The sequence below is a fragment of the Mauremys mutica genome, chromosome 10 (genome assembly GCF_020497125.1).
Source record: "Mauremys mutica isolate MM-2020 ecotype Southern chromosome 10, ASM2049712v1, whole genome shotgun sequence".
NCBI lineage: Eukaryota > Metazoa > Chordata > Testudines > Geoemydidae > Mauremys > Mauremys mutica.
This window is the reverse complement of record NC_059081.1, coordinates 13,512,379-13,531,213: the sequence shown is the minus strand read 5'-3', so window position 1 is coordinate 13,531,213 and position 18,835 is coordinate 13,512,379. Positions and strand designations below refer to the sequence as shown.

The 18,835-nt window shown below is 43.8% G+C and overlaps 1 protein-coding gene across 6 annotated transcripts in view; it reads left to right on the top strand.

The window, feature by feature from the left end:
- STEAP3 (STEAP3 metalloreductase) overlaps positions 1 to 18,835 on the top strand; it is a 41,583-nt gene that overhangs the window by 19,259 nt on the left and 3,489 nt on the right. For 3 of the 6 annotated variants that reach the window (XM_045032411.1, XM_045032410.1, XM_045032408.1), the window contains 3 exons: positions 552 to 1,079; positions 3,868 to 4,032; positions 11,002 to 16,424. In XM_045032411.1, the coding sequence (XP_044888346.1) occupies positions 552 to 1,079; positions 3,868 to 4,032; positions 11,002 to 11,292 (984 nt within the window). In that variant the 3' untranslated portion in view covers positions 11,293 to 16,424. Of the gene's footprint in view, positions 1 to 551; positions 1,080 to 3,867; positions 4,033 to 11,001; positions 16,425 to 18,835 lie in introns of those variants that run through there. The other 3 variants (XM_045032409.1, XM_045032414.1, XM_045032412.1) reach the window with 3 other exon arrangements.

Sequence of the window (18,835 nt, the reverse complement as noted above, 5' to 3'; positions counted from 1 at the left end):
ATTTTGTTTCTCTTCACAGAAGTAAGCTGTGTGGAACTGTTAATTTTGTAAGGTAGTGAGCAGCTGCTAAAAGCACCATGTGGCTGAGTAGCATTGCGTGAGATGTAATTTTTTTTTCCAGTCTAGGCCAAAATGGTTCTGTCAGCCAATTTAATAAGAAGGAAGATGGCCAAAAGTACTCGAAGTTTCCTAACTTCCTTATCTCCTTGGTGCCTTCTCTATCAGAGGAGGATAAAAGTGCTTTCTTGGCTCACAGTGCTGGGGCGAGGTTTAATTAGCTTTGTAAAGCGCTTTGCGATTTTAGGAGAGAACGGTCCATAGAAGTGCAACACATTATTTATGTATGTATTTACTTGGACTTAAACAGACATATAAATGAATGCCTCTCCTGGGCTTCCTGCACCCTTGGCATCCATTAAAAATACAATATGAAATGGCTCCATTGCTGTTAGGAATCTAGGCCCTTGTTAATCCAGATTCCTTCCCAAGTGTCTGTTTCCTTCGCTTCACGTCTCTGTTTGCCCGTTAATGTATCTTTTGGTTCATTGCAGGTCTTGATTTGCTGTGATAATCAAGAAGCCAAGCGTACAGTCGCTGAAATTGCTCAGGTCATGGGGTTCACCCCTGTGGACATGGGCTCCTTGTCTTCAGCCTGCGAGATGGAGAACATTCCCCTGCGCCTCCTCCCAGCTTGGAAAATCCCTGTCTTTTTGGCCCTGGGTCTCTTTCTCTGTTTCTACACCTACAACTTCATCAGACAAGTCTTACACCCTTACATCTGGGAACAGAAAAACAAGTTCTACAAGATCCCAGTGGAGGTGGTCAATAGCACGCTGCCCTGCGTAGCCTACGTCATGCTCTCTCTCGTTTATCTACCCGGGGTCCTGGCCGCCTCCTTCCAGCTGCACTATGGCACAAAGTACAGACGCTTTCCTGACTGGCTAGACCAGTGGCTGCAGCACAGAAAGCAGATTGGCCTTCTGAGTTTCTTTTGCGCAGCCTTGCACGCCGTGTACAGCCTCTGCTTGCCCATGCGCCGATCCCATCGGTATCAGTTAATTAACGCAGCCGTCAAGCAGGTAATACCTTCATCGCCCAATCAGTGCATGGCATAATCTTATACATCTGCCCAAACCTTGTGGAGCAGATCTAGTATTTGAGCCATATGTTTAGCTTTCGATGTTTCCCACAGAGTGAGCCCAGTCTCATGTGAGGTATTAGCTGTGCATACGCCCCATTCCCAAAGGGGACACTGGGTCACTGTGGAAGAACAGGTCAGGTTGGCTGAGGCTCTGCTGCCCGGCTGAGAGCTGTACTTGGAACTCTGATCAGCCATGATAAGTGCCATTCCCAGTCTCTTGTGTCAAGTTAGAGAGTCGAGTTTCCCATTGCTCCTGAGAGGAATAAAGTCTGCCCAATCTGCCTCCTGTCTTCAGGGATTGCTGAGCCCTGTGTAAGGTTGGGGAAGTATTGGGGGCAGAGTGGGGGCAGAAATCCTAACCCAGTGGACTAGAGCGGGGGATTCCCCCAGGTTTTGAATTTTGCTCTCTCTCCCACTGCGTGTTCCTTGCAGGATTGCAGGCTTTTAATTCTGGACACACTATTTGTGCCGTTCTATGTAATTTTGAGTTCCCAAAACCTTTGTGGGGTTTTCCACTGTTTCTTTTTTAGTAAATTTTCAAGTAAAGTGTAGGGGAGGAGGGAAATCCTGCTAGTGTTACTCTGATTCTCCTTGGAGAAGTTATTGCACTAATTCCAGTGGGCAAACTCATGCTAGAGTAAACTAGCTCCACTCATTAGAAACTGTTTTATTTGGGAGGTGCCTCTGGCTGTGCCATGATCTTTGCTTTTTTGGGAGGTGAGGTGCTCTCACTCTCACCTGTGCTTTTCATCTGTGCCAGTCACAAATAAATGCCAGACAGGATTTATGTGTTCACTTCCCTTACACCTCCTATTTTCTAGCAGTGTCCTTGCTAAGTGAATTAAGACCATTTAATGAGATAAATGGATTGTTCTAAATGTTGACCTCTGCCATACAGTATAAATCTCATCTTGGCTTCAATTAGCTTGAACAGTTTTCCTCATAAGTGCACTTAAAATGAATACCATTAGGAGGCCACTTTGTATTCAAGTATTCAAAGATCTGTTCTTTTGCTCTTGGCTTTAAACTGACTTTTCATGTTAATTGCAGTTCTAAATGCAACTTCAGGGCTTGATCCTGAAGGTGCTCAGTACCTGAAAGTCCTCTGGAGGGTAATGGGAGTTGTGGAGACTTGACACCTCTTAACATCAGGCCGTAAATTGGGTTTAGTGGATCATGAAGGCTAACTTTTCCCATTCCTCCCAAATAAAGTTCCTCCAGAAGAGGCATGTTGGTAGGACAGGGTGAGGGAGCTTCCCCTGCTTGTTCTGCGCCTGTTATGAGGCTAAATGACCACGAGGTTAGATATCTACCCCTACTGCTTCAAAAACACAAAGCTAAAGGAGATTCTCCGCTTGCAGTAGAGAGGTCTATGCTGTTAAGCAATTCTGATTCCATCCACGAGAAGGCAGCGGTGCAGTTACGCTAGCCAGCTCAGTGTAATTGTGATGAGTTGGATCACAGAAACCCCCCTGGGACCTGCCAACTGATGTGCCAAGACTGCTTCTGCCCCTGCTTTCCTTGCCAGCTTAAGACTCCAGCACCCTGTCTTGCTGAGCCAGACACTCCCGTCCGCTCCAACAAAGACCCAGGGTCTGAATTACTTGCCCCAAAGCTGCAGGTTTACCTGAAAGCAGCTAAACAGAAGTGTTCCTGTCTTTAACACTCAGACGCCCAACTCCCAATGGGGTCTAAACCCAAATAAATCCCTTTTACCCTGTATAAAGCTTATACAGGGTAAAGTCATAAATTGTTCGCCCTCTAAACACTGATAGAGAGATATGCACAGCTGTTTGCCCCCTCCCCCCGAGGTATTAATACATACTCTGGGTTAATTAATAAGTAAAAAGTGATTTTATTAAATACAGAAAGTAGGATTTGAGTGGTTCCAAGTAATAGCAGACAGAACAAAGTGAATTACCAAGTAAAATAAAATAGAACACACAAGTCTAAGAAACTGAATACAAATAAAACCTCACCACTTCCAGTAAGCTTCCTTTTACAGACTAGTCTCCTGCTAATCTGGGTCCAGCAATCACTCACACCCCCGGTAGTTACTATCCTTTGTTCCAGTTTCTTTCAGGTATCCTTGGGGGTGGAGAGGCTATCTCTAGAGCCAGCTGAAGACAAAATGGAGGGGTCTCCCAGGGGTTTAAATATACTTTCTCTTGTGGGTGGAGACCCCCTCCTCACTCCTATGCAAAGTCCAGCTCCAAAATGGAGTTTTGGAGTCACATGGGCAAGCCACATGTCCATGCATGACTCAGTTTTTACCAGCCAAGCCACATTCCTGGGAAGGGTCAGATGTGGATTGGCATCTTCAAGTTCACTGTTGGCTTAAGTGGTTTTTGATTGGGCACTTAATTTGCACTTTTCTCAAGAAGCTGACCAAATGCTCTGCTAGGCTAGTTAAAATCAAGCCAGTACCCAGTCAATATTCATAACTTCGAATACAAAAATGATACATGCATACAAATAGGATGAACAGATTCAGTAGATCATAACCTTTACATAGACATGTTACATGGCATATGTAGCCTAAAACATATTCCAGTTATGTCACATATACAATCATAAGCATATTCCATAAAGCCTTATGGGGGGCATCGTCACAGTCAGTATTAGTCTAATTAAATAAGAATCAATGAATTAGTCAGTCAACTAATGATCTCTGGCACTAACCACTTCCTGTAGAAAAAGCTGCTTAATCTTCATTGTTGTACTAGGTCATGGAGAAGAAGACTGATGCCTGGATAGAGGAGGAGGTCTGGAGAATGGAGATTTACGTCTCTTTTGGAATAATGGCCCTAGGCCTGCTGTCATTACTTGCCATAACTTCACTTCCCTCCATCGCAAACTCTCTCAACTGGAGGGAATTCAGTTTCATTCAGGTAAAGTCAATATTTGCCTATTCCAGAGGTTAAAGGCAGGATTAGAGCCAAATCCTCCAACAGAGCCCGCAGCCTGTTTCCTTGTCTGCAGGAACTGAGCATGGGGGGCTGGGAAATGAAATCTCCACTGCGGGCAGCTGCTACTGCAGGCTGTGGAGAGAAGAACTGGGGCAGAGTCTGCTGCTCCACCCACCACATGACGTTTTGGGCCAGTGGATTCCTGCCCAGTCCCACCGCACTCCTGCCCAGTGAGTGCTTTCTGTGGCCCATAGGGGATGACGTGGAGTCTTGCTTGCATGGCCATCCTGCCGCCCAGCCTGGAGATACATTTCCACTCTGCTCTATTTGGGGCTTTGCTCTCTCACAGAGAGGGCTGGAGGATCTAGCCTTTATTTTGAAAGGCGTCGGGTTTCTTCTTGTCCCTGTGCAATCCCGTACCATCTGTTAGTGAGCTGCATGCTGATTAACGGCAGGCTTTGTGCGCATGAGCGACTCTGCTACTCATTTAATGTCTTGTCTGAAACTTTCTCCCTTTGGTTTTTCCTTTGCCACTTTAGAGGGATTAACTCTGCTTTCCTGGCAACATTCCAGCAAAGGCTTTGCGTGCCTAAAATTCCTCCTGCCTGTTCAGTTGGATTCCCCTTCCCTTCCCAGCCTGCACCCTTGCATGATGCTGCCCTGCACTGTTAAAAAGCTCTCATAGTAGTTAGAAATGCAAAATGCCTTTTAGCTCATTTTAGTCCCTCTCCCTGCCAGGGTGAAAACGTTCCCTCCGGTTGGCTTGTTCCCCCACAGAGATGGCTGCGTTTCAGTCATGCATAATGTGGTGATCGTGCGGTGTAGAGCTTGCAAAGAGCATTGGGACACGTCAGGATGAAAGGCACTATAGAAATGCAAGCGATTATGATTGCTGCAAGCAGAGATCCGTGATTGTTAGGGCTTCTAAAAGACGGCTTGTTAAAGGCATTCAGCAGAGGTAGTGTGCTGGGGGCATAGGCTGGCAAGCCTGCAATGTTAACTGAAGTCTTAACTAAGGAACTTCTGCCTAATATTATCCATCCTAATAACTATAGTGACAAATACACATAGGGCTTTATGAAAGTAAAGGGGCTTAGATATAAGTCAGGATTCCCTAATGTTAAGTGCTCCTGCCAAATGCCTAATAAACAGCAAACTTGAGTCCTGCCGACACGGAGGAGTTAACTGCAATGTCAACATTTTAAAAATAGAGGGAGGAGTTGAGATTTCAGTCCTGCGCTTGGAGAATTGTTGATGGTACATTTAAAACAAACAAGAGGAAATATTTTTTCACACAACGCACAGTCAACCTGTGGAACTCCTTGCCAGAGGATGTTGTGAAGGCCAAGACTATAATGGTTCAAAAAAGAACGAGATAAATTCATGGAGGATAGGTCCATCAATGGCTATTAGCCAAGATGGAGAGGGATGGTGTCCCTAGCCTCTGTTTGCCAGAAGCTGGGAATGGGTGACAAGGGATGGATCACTTGCTGATTACCTGTTCTGTTCATTCCCTCTGGGGCACCTGGCATTGCCCACTGTCGGAAGAAAAGATACTGGGCTAGATGGACCTTTGGTCTGATCCAGTATGGCCGTTCTGATGTTCTTATGTAATCTGTGTAATGGCACCTTGAGCCCATGGAGATGAATGCACTGGAAGCACATAAAAGAATAACGTAGCATTTCCATTCCTAATGCTTGGCCCTCACATAGCGCTTTAACAAACACTGACTAATTGAGCTGCACTGTCGTGAGGCAGGCAAGCATTATCCTGATTGTACAAGCTGCCCCTGCAGCTCCCATTGGCCACGGATCCCGGCCAATGGGAGCTGTGGAGATGGCGCTTGGGGCGGGGGCAGCGGGAGGAGCCCTCTGGGTGCCCCTACGTGTAAGAGCCAGAGGGGGGACATGCCAGCTGCTTCCCAGCTGCGCAGCGCGGAGGCTAGCAGGAGCCTGCCAGCCCTGCTGCGCGGTGCTGCCAACCAGACAGTCAAAGACCCAGTCAGCACTGTCAGGATCCCTTTTCGACCAGGTGTTCCAGTCGAAAACTGGACGCTTGGTCACCCTACTCAAAGGCCAGGCTCCAGCCTGACTCATAACGTCTACACTGCTATTTTTAGCCCTGCAGCCTGAGCCCGTCAGCTGACCCAGGCTCTGAGACTTGGTGCCTCACGTTTGTTATCACAGTGTAGACATACCATGCACACACGGTCCTGGAAGCCAGCACAGCTGTTCCTTACTAGTCCATTTAATAAGAGCATAGTACAGGCCCTTTGGCAACCATTCTCAATTCATTCTAACAATGTGTTAGCATTGGTATCAAACAAATAAATGACTCCCTATTCCAAAATAGCTCCTGGCTCCCCTGCATTATGATTGGCTGGCTTAGTGTATGGAAATCTCGGCTCACTCACTCAGGAGGGTGCAGTCAGGGACAAGGAGAAGGGAGGCTTAGATGGGGGTGGGGGCCCAGAGGGCGCTTAGGGGCAGGGTCCCAGAGGGGGCAATCAGGGGACAACATGCAGGGGGGGTTGGATGAGTTGGGGGTTTTGTGGGGGGCAGTCAGGGAGCGGGAAGTGGGAGGGAGTGGCTAGGGGATAGGGCTACCCCCCCATGGAGTGTCCTCTTTTTTGAAAGTTCAAATATGGTAACCCTACACTTACACCTATTTCTGTAAGTGCAGGATAACAATACGACTTTGCAACACAAGCTACCCAGCTGATTGGAATGCAGAAAAGGCAATGAAGGTATTGAGACTTCCTGCCTGTGGACATATCTTGTTAGAGAAGCAAGTTTAAACTTTTTTGGAATGCTAATTTCTAGATTTTCAATACGGATTTTTTGGATTATTAGTGTTTAAGCAAATTGGCAATGCATATCCTGATAGCTGGAGAAACTAACACAACAGTAATAGATGCTTATTATCCTTGCACACTAGCAGTGAAAGTGCATGTGCAGATGTTTATTTTTTCCTGCTAAATGAATGCATGGTGGAATATAATATATTCTTGTTCACTGTCTCTAGATGCAGTCACTATACTCCTAAACTAAGTGTTTAGGAGTTATAATAAACTTGAGATTTACATAGTTCTTCATATTCAAAATGCTGTACAAAATGTTTGAAAAGACTGAAAGATTTGAAAAGGTGCAAATTGAGCATCTATCAGTATCAAAGCTTTGCTCCCACCTTGGCCTCATCAGCGATGTGTTTAAAATGAAATTCCAAGTTCAGTGCTCTTTATTTGCCTGCTTTGAGGCAAATAAAATTGGCTGAGGGTCTTTTGAGAGTTCTATCCATCAGCAATTTTTAAAAATACAAATCCAGGCATTATTTTTATCCAGTTCTCATCTGGATCATTTCAGGCCTCATTCAGTAGTGTAAGCACCATATATTTGTAGTGTTTGATCTCTCTACTCTGTTAAAATATGCTTTTGGTGCTTAACTGGCCAAAAGCTTGCTTGCATGTGCAACCTTAAAGTAGCAACACCACGCTTGTGCTGCTGCACAAACCCAGAGGATTTACATTTTAAATGTTCAGTTTTACAGTAGTCCCTGCATATCTCAATATTTAAGATTAATGGGAACTATGCATGATATAGACGTTGCATTTTATTTTAACAATGGTACATGTGTGTAACTTGACTTAAATGGAGACATTTTTCATCTTCCCTTATGTTTTGTTTTCTCCAGGGTGTTTCAGTTTAAAAACCGTGACTCAAATGGCACACAGAGCTTCCATTTTTGTCATCATGGAATGACTCCCAGATTGAAAAAGGGGTGTATGTGGAGGTGGGGGGGGGAGTCTTTGCCTATTAACTTCTAGCCTTGCAGACCCCTCCTGGAATCTGAACATCAGTCTGACCTGGCTTCTTTCTGGCTCATGCATCACCAGAAATCAAGACTCTGCTATCAGAAGTTCTTTAACCGTTTTGTTGATGATGAGAGAGCCAGAATGGAATCCAGCTCACTCTCCCATTGCTCTATTGAATCTACAGTGCTAACGGGAGTAAAAGTAGTAGACTTATCAGGAAGCAAAAGATCAATCTGAACACTGCAGCGTACAGACAAGTCTAAACAAGCCACATGGGACAGATGTTAGCCATGGTCATTGATGCCTCATTACTGGAAGGCTCCAGGTACTATGGATATGAGGGTGGTATAAGAACCTATCTACAACAGAAGACATGTGGGAAGCAGATTGATTAAGGAGGTACTATTTTTACATAGCACTTTTTAGAGTACTTCAACATATGTTGTTTTAATGGAATCCTACATGGGCAATAAACCCATATGGTAACAGCATAAAAAGCCATATTGCTAATCAAATAGTTTCTTAGCTAGAAACTGAACTGAGAAAGAGAGCAAGAAGTACATGACTTAAAGATCCTATATATTATCAGGGCTAGAAACACTGGCAAACTAGTACAAGTGTTTTCAGGATGCTTGACAGCTTCTTCATCCTATTAGGCCAGTAACCTGTGAGACTTTCAACCTTGTCCATTCATTTAGCACCCTCTAGGGATTAGGGTGACCAGATGTCCCAATTTTATAGGGACAGTGCTGATATTTGGGGCTTTTTCTTATATAGTCGCCAGTTATCCCCCATCCCCGTCCCAATTTTTCACGCTTGCTATCTGGTCACCCTACTAGGGATATGTCTGCACAGCAAAACGAACATGGCAGCAAATCTCAGAGCTGGAGTCAAATGACTCATCCTCACAAGTCTTGCACTGTGGGGCTAAAAATAGCCGTGTAGACATTAGGGCTCAGGCTGGGGCCCAGGCTCCGAGACACTCTCTGCTTGCCGGGTTTCAGAGCCCAGGCTCCAGCCTGAGCCTAAATGTCCACACTGCTCTATTTAGCCCTGCAGCAAGAGCCCTGCAAGCCCCAGTCAGTTGACTTAGGCTCTAAGACTCACTGCCGCAGGTCTTTTGTTGCTGTGTAGATGTACCCTAGAATGACTTGGTGTCTCAGCTTATGTGCATGTTTTAGCCACTTGGCAGTGCTGATCCCACATACTGACACTTTAGCCAGTGGAGGGCAGTAGCACACAACACACACACATTGCAGGAGGACAGAGGGCCCAATACAACTCCCATTACCGTCAAAGATGCCCATTGATTGCTGTGGAAGTTGGATCAGGCTCAAACATATTATTATATAGATGCTCATTTGTATAACTAATGAATTAGCCCGCTGTTGCATCTAAGGAACTTCTCCTATGCTTCTGGACTGAGTTACATCCTTATCTAGGAATTCCTTGCCTATTAGTGTTTTGTTTCAGGTCATTTAAAGGTAGGCTTTTTTTCATTTAATACTAACTGATCCACTGTGATGCTTTGTCTCCTTTTGTCCTAACGTTTGCTTTTGCTTCACTTCTACCAGCAGTTGTTTAAAAAGAAACTGAAGAGGAAAAAAAAATTAACTTTCAAGTGCCACAAGTTATGTGAAAACCCTTGTGGATTAACTCTCCAAAAGAACACCCTGCCTAATGCAGAATGTTATTGCTTCACTTTGTACATTTTTTTCCCTCCCCATTTTAAATCTTTTCTCTGAAAGATTAGTCATAAGCTGGTACTTCCTGCCACTTTTCACCCAGGGATTTTTGGCTGCCGGTGAGAGCTAACAGCAAATAAATGATGTATGAGCCATGATGACTCGATTGCTGCTGTTAGGAGCACTGTCTCTTACAACTGCAATCAGGGCACATTCCAGCTAGTTATCATTCTTAATTTTCCAAATAAGATGAACCTCTCCTCATCTAGTTGCAGGGGGCTTGTTATTGCTTAGGCTTAGGAATTTGATGAGACTTTGAGTAGGAAGGAAGGATGGGTTTGGTGTGAAGGGATGCTCTAGGGGTACAGTGCTGCAATGGCATTCAGCAAACCCATGTTTGAGTCCTAACTCTGCCACAGACTTTCTGTAGAACCATGGATAAGTTCCCCATCTGTAATGTGGGGATATTTGCCTAAATCATAAGGGTGTTGTAAGGATGAAATCCAGTAATGACTCTAAGGTGCTCAGAATGATGTGGGTCATTTAAGTAGCTAGCTATATACCACTTATAGGGAAGTAGACTCCATAGAGCGTCTTTCTTCTCCACCTCCAAATCCTTTTAAATGCCCAGTTAATTACACTGAGGGACAGGTACAGTTGGTCTGTTTGTCATTATTAACCAGGTTACTTTTGAGAAATCTGGTATAACTGTCGACTAACATTCACAAACCAGGAGGAAACATTTTAGAAGCAGCAATTTCCCAGCTGATTTTTGTTTCCCAAATAGGATGATTTGATCTTTACTCCACCCTATCATTCCTGCTGCCCTCCTCCCGCCCACCCCTGCCAATCACCAGCTTGGCTTCTGGAAGGCAGTGTTTCTTGGCTATGACTAACAAGAAGCATTGATCAGGATTTTGGGGGGCTAATGTTAAGTGCCTAAGTCAAGATGCTGGCTGTGCAGGCCTCTTAAAAACAAGCCATTTAATATGTGCTTCCACCACAGCATACACTTGGGATTTGCCCCAGTTGCAGCTATCTGTGGGACCTGCACAAACCCAGAGTGGAGACAGGGAAACCACTGCAGGCTGTCATTTACACCAGCTTGTTTCTGTTTCAATTATTCACTCACCCTCTGTACGCCAGTTTCCCCACCACTAACTTGAGGATAGCACGTATTCAGAGGTGGTGAGAGTTTGTTAATCGTTATACTGTGCGTCGAAGATGCTTGTCCTGTCTAGAGCCCCGGTCCTGCTCACAGCGATGCCAATGGCAAATCCCCCATTGACTTCAGTGGGAACGGATTTCGAATCCTTAGCTATTATGCCCTGCAGACAGGAGATGTCTTACTTTAGCAAAGTGCCATGTAAATGTTCAGGGCTTTATTTACACTAAGTATTACTACTGTGAGAAGTGTGGCACCTCAGTAAATGGCGTGTTTCTTTTCCTTGTAGTCCACCCTTGGATTTATTGCCCTGGTAGTCAGCACCCTACACACCCTCACCTTTGGATGGACAAGGGCCTTTGATGAAAACCAATACAAATTCTATCTGCCGCCAAGTTACACACTCACACTACTGGTGCCATGTACTGTGATCTTAGCGAAAATATTCTTTCATTTGCCCTGTATCCACCAAAGACTGCGGCGCATTCGGAACGGCTGGGAAAAGGGAAGGTATGTGAAATTCACACTGCCCAGTGCAACTGGTGAATATTCAAGCGGAGAAAGTTCCAGTAATGTGTAGCAAAGCCTCTCTTATGATGGAGAATTTCAAAGCACTATGAAGATTTCTTGAGGTTTTTCATAATTGTGTATGTTTGGTATAATTGCCTTGTGGGTTGATATTCATAGTTGGTGACTTTAGAAAATCAGTTACTGTTAAATTAGTTTATACAGTAATATTTAAAATATATTGCTGATTTGCTAGCATGATTGTTGCCTTAAAAAATCATCATGACATTTGAGAGAGCAGCTGTAAATATATGTAGAAAACAAATGGAATTCTATAGGTCATATTGGTCGATTGAGATAGTAGCTGGTGGTACTCTGTACTGACATTTCTCTGTTGGGGCCCCAGCTGCTTTCTTTTTTAAATAGCAGGAGGGACAGTTTGTATCCCATATGATTATGAAGAAATCCTTCTGCATGTGACCTGATGGACCATATGAATCTGCTGCTAAACCAAAACAATGGTTCTGAGCAGTGTGAGCAGTCCCTGGGGTTGTTCCACATGGGAAGCTGGGTGAGGACAGTATAAATCTCAACATAAACAACTTAACTCCTGCCACTATAGCAGAAACATCCAGTGACTTGGAGACCTGTGGGATGTGCTTCCAAACTTGACCCCTGGACACAACAAATTGGATGGCACATCTCAGTATTCACTACTTTCTCAAATGTGAACAGTGCATTTTTTGATCTTGTAGATGTGGGCGATGCATGTGCATATTTGTACAGTTGGAAGAGTTGATTTATTTCCAAAAGTTATAATAGATTTTGAAGACAGCGCCGTGCCTGAAGTGCATTTACACCTTAGCGTAATCCGCAGTGGTCATTGCGATCACACGTTCTCAGCGATGTGAAACCAAAGTTTAGTGCATCCCCTAATGGAAGGAGTGTAAAGATAAGCTCCAAAAGGACTCGCAGCTTCATGATATTGACTCTGGGCTCTGGGGAAATGACAGCTGCCAGCTGAATTAGCATTTAATAATGGGGCGACGCTGTTTGAAACTACTCTTATTAAACTCAAATCAACGTGTCCAACTACATCTACAACAACAACTATCAGGTGTATTTGTTTCACCACCAGCAATGACACATCTGCCCTCTCTGTGACAGATCCAGAACCTCCAAAAAATGGGACTTTACAGCTGTGAACATTCTCACAAAGGCTAAAACTCATCTGTCTCCGACCAAGTCTCAGTCATAGAATGGACACCAACATAGCTACATATTATGGGCCTGATTCCCCAGTGCCTTGCACCTTCAAGAGTCATTTACTCAGCTACAAAGTGAGTATCATACATTAGCATCATACGCTGTTACATGCCGCCATGTGTATCATCTCTGGCACCCTGCATCTGACTCCACTCCCATGGCTTCCAGTTCTGAGCAATATTGCTCCTCCTCCTATCAGACGAGAGGTTGCCACTGGCAGGTTACTAGAGAAAGTACACGCCAACTTAAGCCTGCCGCTGCACAATGACCTTTTTAAACCACCAGCTGCATGTTTGCCATCACGTCACCCATTATGGTCTCATCTGCCACATCAGGATGTTAGGGCGGAAACATTCTGGCGAGAGGAATGGATATCTGTTATAATCCCCAACCAGTCCCTCGTTGCCAACCCCACAATTTGCCCGCCTGGTTTTGACCTGCCCTGTCGCCAATGGTCCCTGTTGAACAGGTTCCGGACCAGGCAACGTCTCTGTGCAGCCAACCAGTATCACTGGGGCCTTTGTGACAGCCCTTTGTGCAACTGCAGCACAACACAGACAATGCCGCACGTTGTCGAGGAATGCCTGCTGACTAGGGTCAACGGTGTCCTAGAAGAACTGCATCACACCACTGAAGATGCCATCGCTTGGCTGGATGACTATGCACCCGCGAAATAAAAATACTAGCATCATTTGGCAGAACTTCTCACTTACTTGGCACAGGAGTGAATGATGCCCACACTCTGTGCAAGGCAGTGGAGAATCAGACCCTATATTCGTTTTTCTTTATCACAACGATTGTTCAGACTGTCCACAGTCTAAATTAATACACCATTCTTGATTGAAAACAAACCAATGTCGTAGATGCTTTACAACACTTACAAATCCACAATCTTTGCCCCATAGAGATTACAACTTGTCTGTCTACGACGACTGCCATGCTTTACAACAGATCCTTTAAAAAGGAGAATCAAGAGGAAATAGAAGAATTACAACAAAGTAAGATGTTAGGATCTGGTTGTAATAACCTTGTTTCCTACAACAGAGTAAAGTACACAAGTTGCTGTTGGACAGTGCCTTGAAGACAGGTGTCAATACCTGAATCACCAGAGAATTTTTAAAAGTTGCTGCTGATCAGAACTTGCTGTTCAGCCTTAAACTGTTGGAGAGAGTAAGACTTACAAGCTGCTACTAATAGTCCCCCGATGATATTCAGGTATTTCTGCTGTTGTGTAAGAGTCACCCTGGAATCTCAAAACACCATGTCTTCCTAATGAATACAAGGAAATCAAGACAAGAGTCAGTGTGCTGGATTTCACAATCAAATGATAATTCCTTCAATAAGAAGGGAGTTAGTGTGTGTCCCTGTTGTGCCTTTCAGGGCAGGGAGAATTATCGAGAACCCCTCCATGCTCAGATCATTATCTGCTAACGTTACTCACAAAGCAGATAGATTTGACAGTAATATGTGCAACTGAATGGCAAATTACAGCTTCTGTGAGAGGTCTGAGTCAAAATCACCTCTGGTGTAATTCCATCCACTTCAATTTAACTCCTGGAAGTGAATTTGAATTCAGTCCACTTACTCATTCCAGCCTCCTGCTGTATTTCATCATCAGGCAAAGCCAACATAAAATCACTAGTTTTCACATTTTCTGGCTAAGGTAAAGAATCCTGATTCTGACGCTTATTCTCACATCTGTGCTTCCTCTCACTCCTCTGCAGCAGGCAACCTGGTAGACTGCTACAATGTTAGCAAAAAAGAGGAGATGGAGAGAAAGTTGCATGAGCCTTAGGCTTTGTCTTCAGTGTGTGTTTAAAAAAAAACAAAAAAACTTTTTTTTTAATACCAAGATAACTTTTGCACTGAGACACAGGGTTTGACATCAACAGGACCACTCGCAGAGCAAGAAGTGGTAGGGCTGAACCTGAAGTGAGCTGTAGCTCACGAAAGCTCATGCTAAAATAAATTTGTTAGTCTTTAAGGTGCCACAAGTACTCCTGTTCTTTTTGCGGATACAGACTAACACGGCTGCTACTCTGAAACCTGTAGATCAGGGGTAGTCAATAGGTGGGCCAAAGCTGGACCACCAATCACTTTTGATTGAACCCCAAAATATTTGTATTTACTTATTATCGTTATTGTTGAGTTTCTTATTATTTTCTTTGGAGTCTGGATCTTGCCTATACCTTGACCAAGAAATCTGGACCTTGACAAAAAATAAAGTTGACTACCCCGGGACCAATTTCTCTACCTACTGAACGTAAGTCCTCACTCGTGCAACTTTCAGAATGGCTCTACCCTTTGGGGTCTGTATTCTAAATCCTTGATACTAAAATTTTGAATAATTTATTTTGTAGAAATAATAATTTTTAAAAAGTGTAAAGAAAACTTTGGAAATGCTCTTTGCTTTTTTAACTTCTTTCCCCACTGCATTATTTGATGTAGCTAGGGGATGGAGGAATGTTAGCTTAAACATTTCCTTGTTACTGTTATTATTTTGTACTTGGTGTTTGTATATTTTGTTGCAAGATTTATAGCTGAAATGACAAGCTGTTTGTATTTTTATTTTCTGTTTTGCTTACTTTGTGCCTTTAGGGTATAAGAACCTATTGCAAAGCTGTGAGAACAGGGCCAGTTTTAATCCTCTTTCATCATTGGCCTCTTAGTCTTACAATTATAGCTCTATAAAGATAGAATGAATGTGCCTGTATAATGGCATCATTACTCACTCATTCTTGTGTGCTGTCTCTTTTTCTATAGACAATACAATGTTAATCTAAAGTATCTTTCCATTAAATAAAGCTATCAATAAAGTGACGTGATTGTCCAGGATTTAAATGTGAGAAACAAAACACACCAACGTAAGCAGCTGGTATTTGCTATTGTGATGGGAGAAGATACTACCTAGAAGGATCAATGCTCTGATAGACTTGTCAGTTCTATGTCATATGAGTGTAGGAGGGAATATTCCACATATTTGCATTAGTTACAGCTGTAATAGATATTTAATTACATAGGCCTCTGTGGATGCTGACCTTGGATATTGTACAAGTGGTAGCAGCTCAGGAATAGCAGAGCTTAATTCAGTAAGCAAAAAGTTGCCCTAATATAGAGCTAAAAAAGAAGGGGACAATGGATGAGTTTAATGAGTGGAAAGATGCAATCTTTAACACTGCCTCTTTGACCTCAGTTCCTTTAGTCCAGGGGTTCTCAAACTGGGGGTCGGGACCCCTCGGGGTCGTGAGGTTATTACAGGGGGGTTGCAAGCTGTCAACCTCCGCCCCAAACCCGGCTTTGCTCCAGCATTTATAGAGGTGTTAAATATATTAAAAAGTGTTTTTGATTTATAAGGGGGTCGCACTCAGAGGCTTGCTATGTGAAAGGGGTCACCAGTAAAAAAGTTTGAGAGCCACTGCTTTAGTCACTACCTCAAGGAAGTGGGATAACAGATCCACCACTTCTAGATTCACAGTGTTGTATTTTAATGAGCTAATTTGTAAATTGATTTTAATGAGTTAATTTAAATTCCTGTGCTAAAGTTTAGCCTCTGCAGGTACAGCTCTCTGACACTTTCCTTATTATACAGGGCTTTTAGCAATGTGTTTGGTCTCCCGCTCTTCAGGGATTTACTTACAAAGTGATTTATCAAACTATGGTTAAATCTTAAGGGGGATGCGATTGCTTGAAAACTGCTATAAGGTGTATTTCATAAAATCTCTCCAAGTCACCTAGAAGACTAGCACAGGTCCCACTAGCTGTTACATCTGAATGTTTTGTCACTGTTTGTGTATTCTGTATCTCAAAATTTCATGCATTAAGTTAGTGGAATCGGTAGATTGTGCCTTAGCTTTGAAACAATGGATTTGTTACACTAGGGAGGCTTGGTTCAATGTATTGTTTAGTGAGTGACAGTTTTTAAGAACTCCTATACAGACTAGTTTGCCACTGCCAAGAACTTATGTGAAACTCAGAGCCAGATAATTTAAATTAAACATGTGATGTACAATATGTGAGTACAGTATAACCTTATTTGCTGTTCTTGTGCATGGAGCAAATGAATCACTTTTCATAGAGGTAGGACTGGCAAGGATCATTATGACAATCTAAGTTGGCCTGTGTAGTATTGGCCATGTAATTTGATGATTCCTGCAACAAACCCAATGACTTGGAATTGACCTAGAGCAGCATCTCTCTTAGACAGACGTCCACTCTTGATTTAAGGACAGCAAGTGATGGAGGATCTACCACATCCAGCTGTTCCACTGGTTAGTTATCCTCCCTGTTAAAAATATTTGTCTTTGCCTCTGATTTGAGTTTATCTAGCTTCAACTTCCAGCCAAAATCAGCTGTTATGCCTCTTTCTCCTGGATTAAAGAGTCATCTACTATCAAGTATTTGCTCTTAAATAGATGTCTCAGTCAGTACTCTAGAGGCAGCACTAGGAAAGCAGATGCTAGAAGAGAGCCAAATTTGCTTTCTGCTAAGCCAGATTCCTCCTGATAAAATGGGAAAAGAAAACGAGAGGCTCAGCTAACAGTAATGATTTATAGGGGGGCCTTCCTCTATACATGTGAAGTCACTGACTAAAGACCATTGATCTGATTTAGTTCATGCCAGCTAGATGGTCGTTGAGCCTGAGGCTTGACTGCACACCAATGTGGGAATAGCCCAATACTTGACATTTTAAAGTTAAGGCCATTGAAGCAAAGTAGCTTCCTGATCTGGCCTCTTAAGCATCACATGTGGACTATAGAACAGGAAAAATATAGATGCTTTGGGCATGTTTTCCCAGCCCACTTGCACCCTCATCTCTATAGACCCCATAGGTGCAGATAACAACGTTGGCAGAATGAGACCCAAGTGTGATGCATAAGCCAGAACTCAGCATAAGCCAGATTATAGGGAAACTTTCAGCTGTGCAGCACTACATGCCACACTGGCAGAACGTGAGGCCTAGGGTGAGGTGAGTCTAAGTTGATATACTTTGCACCTTCTTCTGGTCTCTTCAGTGTAGCCACAGCCAACGTAGATTTGCATCCAATTTACACTCCTACCCCCACTACCTCTGAATTTGGCCCCTACATTGTAAAGGAATTGGTTTCTGTAAATCAGGACTTGCCATAAGATTCAACCCACCAATGGATCATGAGGGGATGCCTGCTGGGCTGCACCCCCTGGATTGCTGGTGGGGTGAAGCAAAATCATGTGGGTTCTAGGGTGCAGCAGAGGGTGTAGGACAGTATGAACAGTTTCACTTTTCCTGCTGTCCCTCTCTGCTCTATCCCTAACCCAATCTCACATCTGCTCCTCAGTCTTCTCCTTCCTTCCCAGCTCTTGGGAGAGCTGTGTTTCACACGCCAACAGGGCCAGGCCCACAACACTCTTGAAGCAAGTCTCCTGCTGGGGGACTAGAGAACACTCCCCCATCCTCCTCACCTCCCCATTGGCACCACCAGCAACCCACCCACTACATTCCCTTACTACCTCATTTGTGCATTAGGGGTGATTGATATAAATGAAATTTGTCAATTTATTATGCATCACTAATGGGAACTAAATGGCTTGTGGATTATTGTACTGATACTCTGGGGGCCTAGGACAATTTTTTGCTTATGCACAAAAAAGGTTGAAAATCCCTGGAGTAACTTCCACAGTATGAGGCCAGAAGAGAGGAGTAAAGCAAGGGAAACAAGACTGGAAGATTTAAGGAAAAAACATCAGACAGGCCAGTCCGCACCCACACTTCAACTTTACTTTCTTTCATCTCCTCTGTAGCCAGCCTTGCCCTGGTAAGTTAATGCATGTAGATAGATGGGAGACTCATGTAAGGAAGTCCATTACACCCCCTTACACACCACTTGTCGCCCATTATCTGGGCATAATCTATGTGAACTTCAGCCATCATAGTTGAGTGAATCAATTCACAACACTGCAGCCTGTCACCTCTGTGCACTGGAATTGACATCCCACCTGAGTTGATCAAAGCTCAGATGTGATGGCCTGGAAGCCACAACGCAAGATTCCCCTTTTTTCGCTGCACAGGGGGGACTAACAGGAGGGTAGGGTGGAGGGCATTAAGATGATGTGTGTGTTCTGGCTTATGCTGTATTGCTGAAGATTTAGTGATGGATTTTGCATATATGTTTGTGTTTGCTCTGGGTGCTTCACCTTGAAGTTAAGACCAGCTTATTTTAAAGCTAGATAAATACGCCTCAGCAAACTAAAACTGGTATTTTCCAAATGGGGAGATTAACATCCAGGCTGTGCAAAGGTTTAGACACGCTGGAACTGGCTATGCAAAGAATGCTCTTAATCTAACAGAAGGAATTTACGATTTGACACCAGTG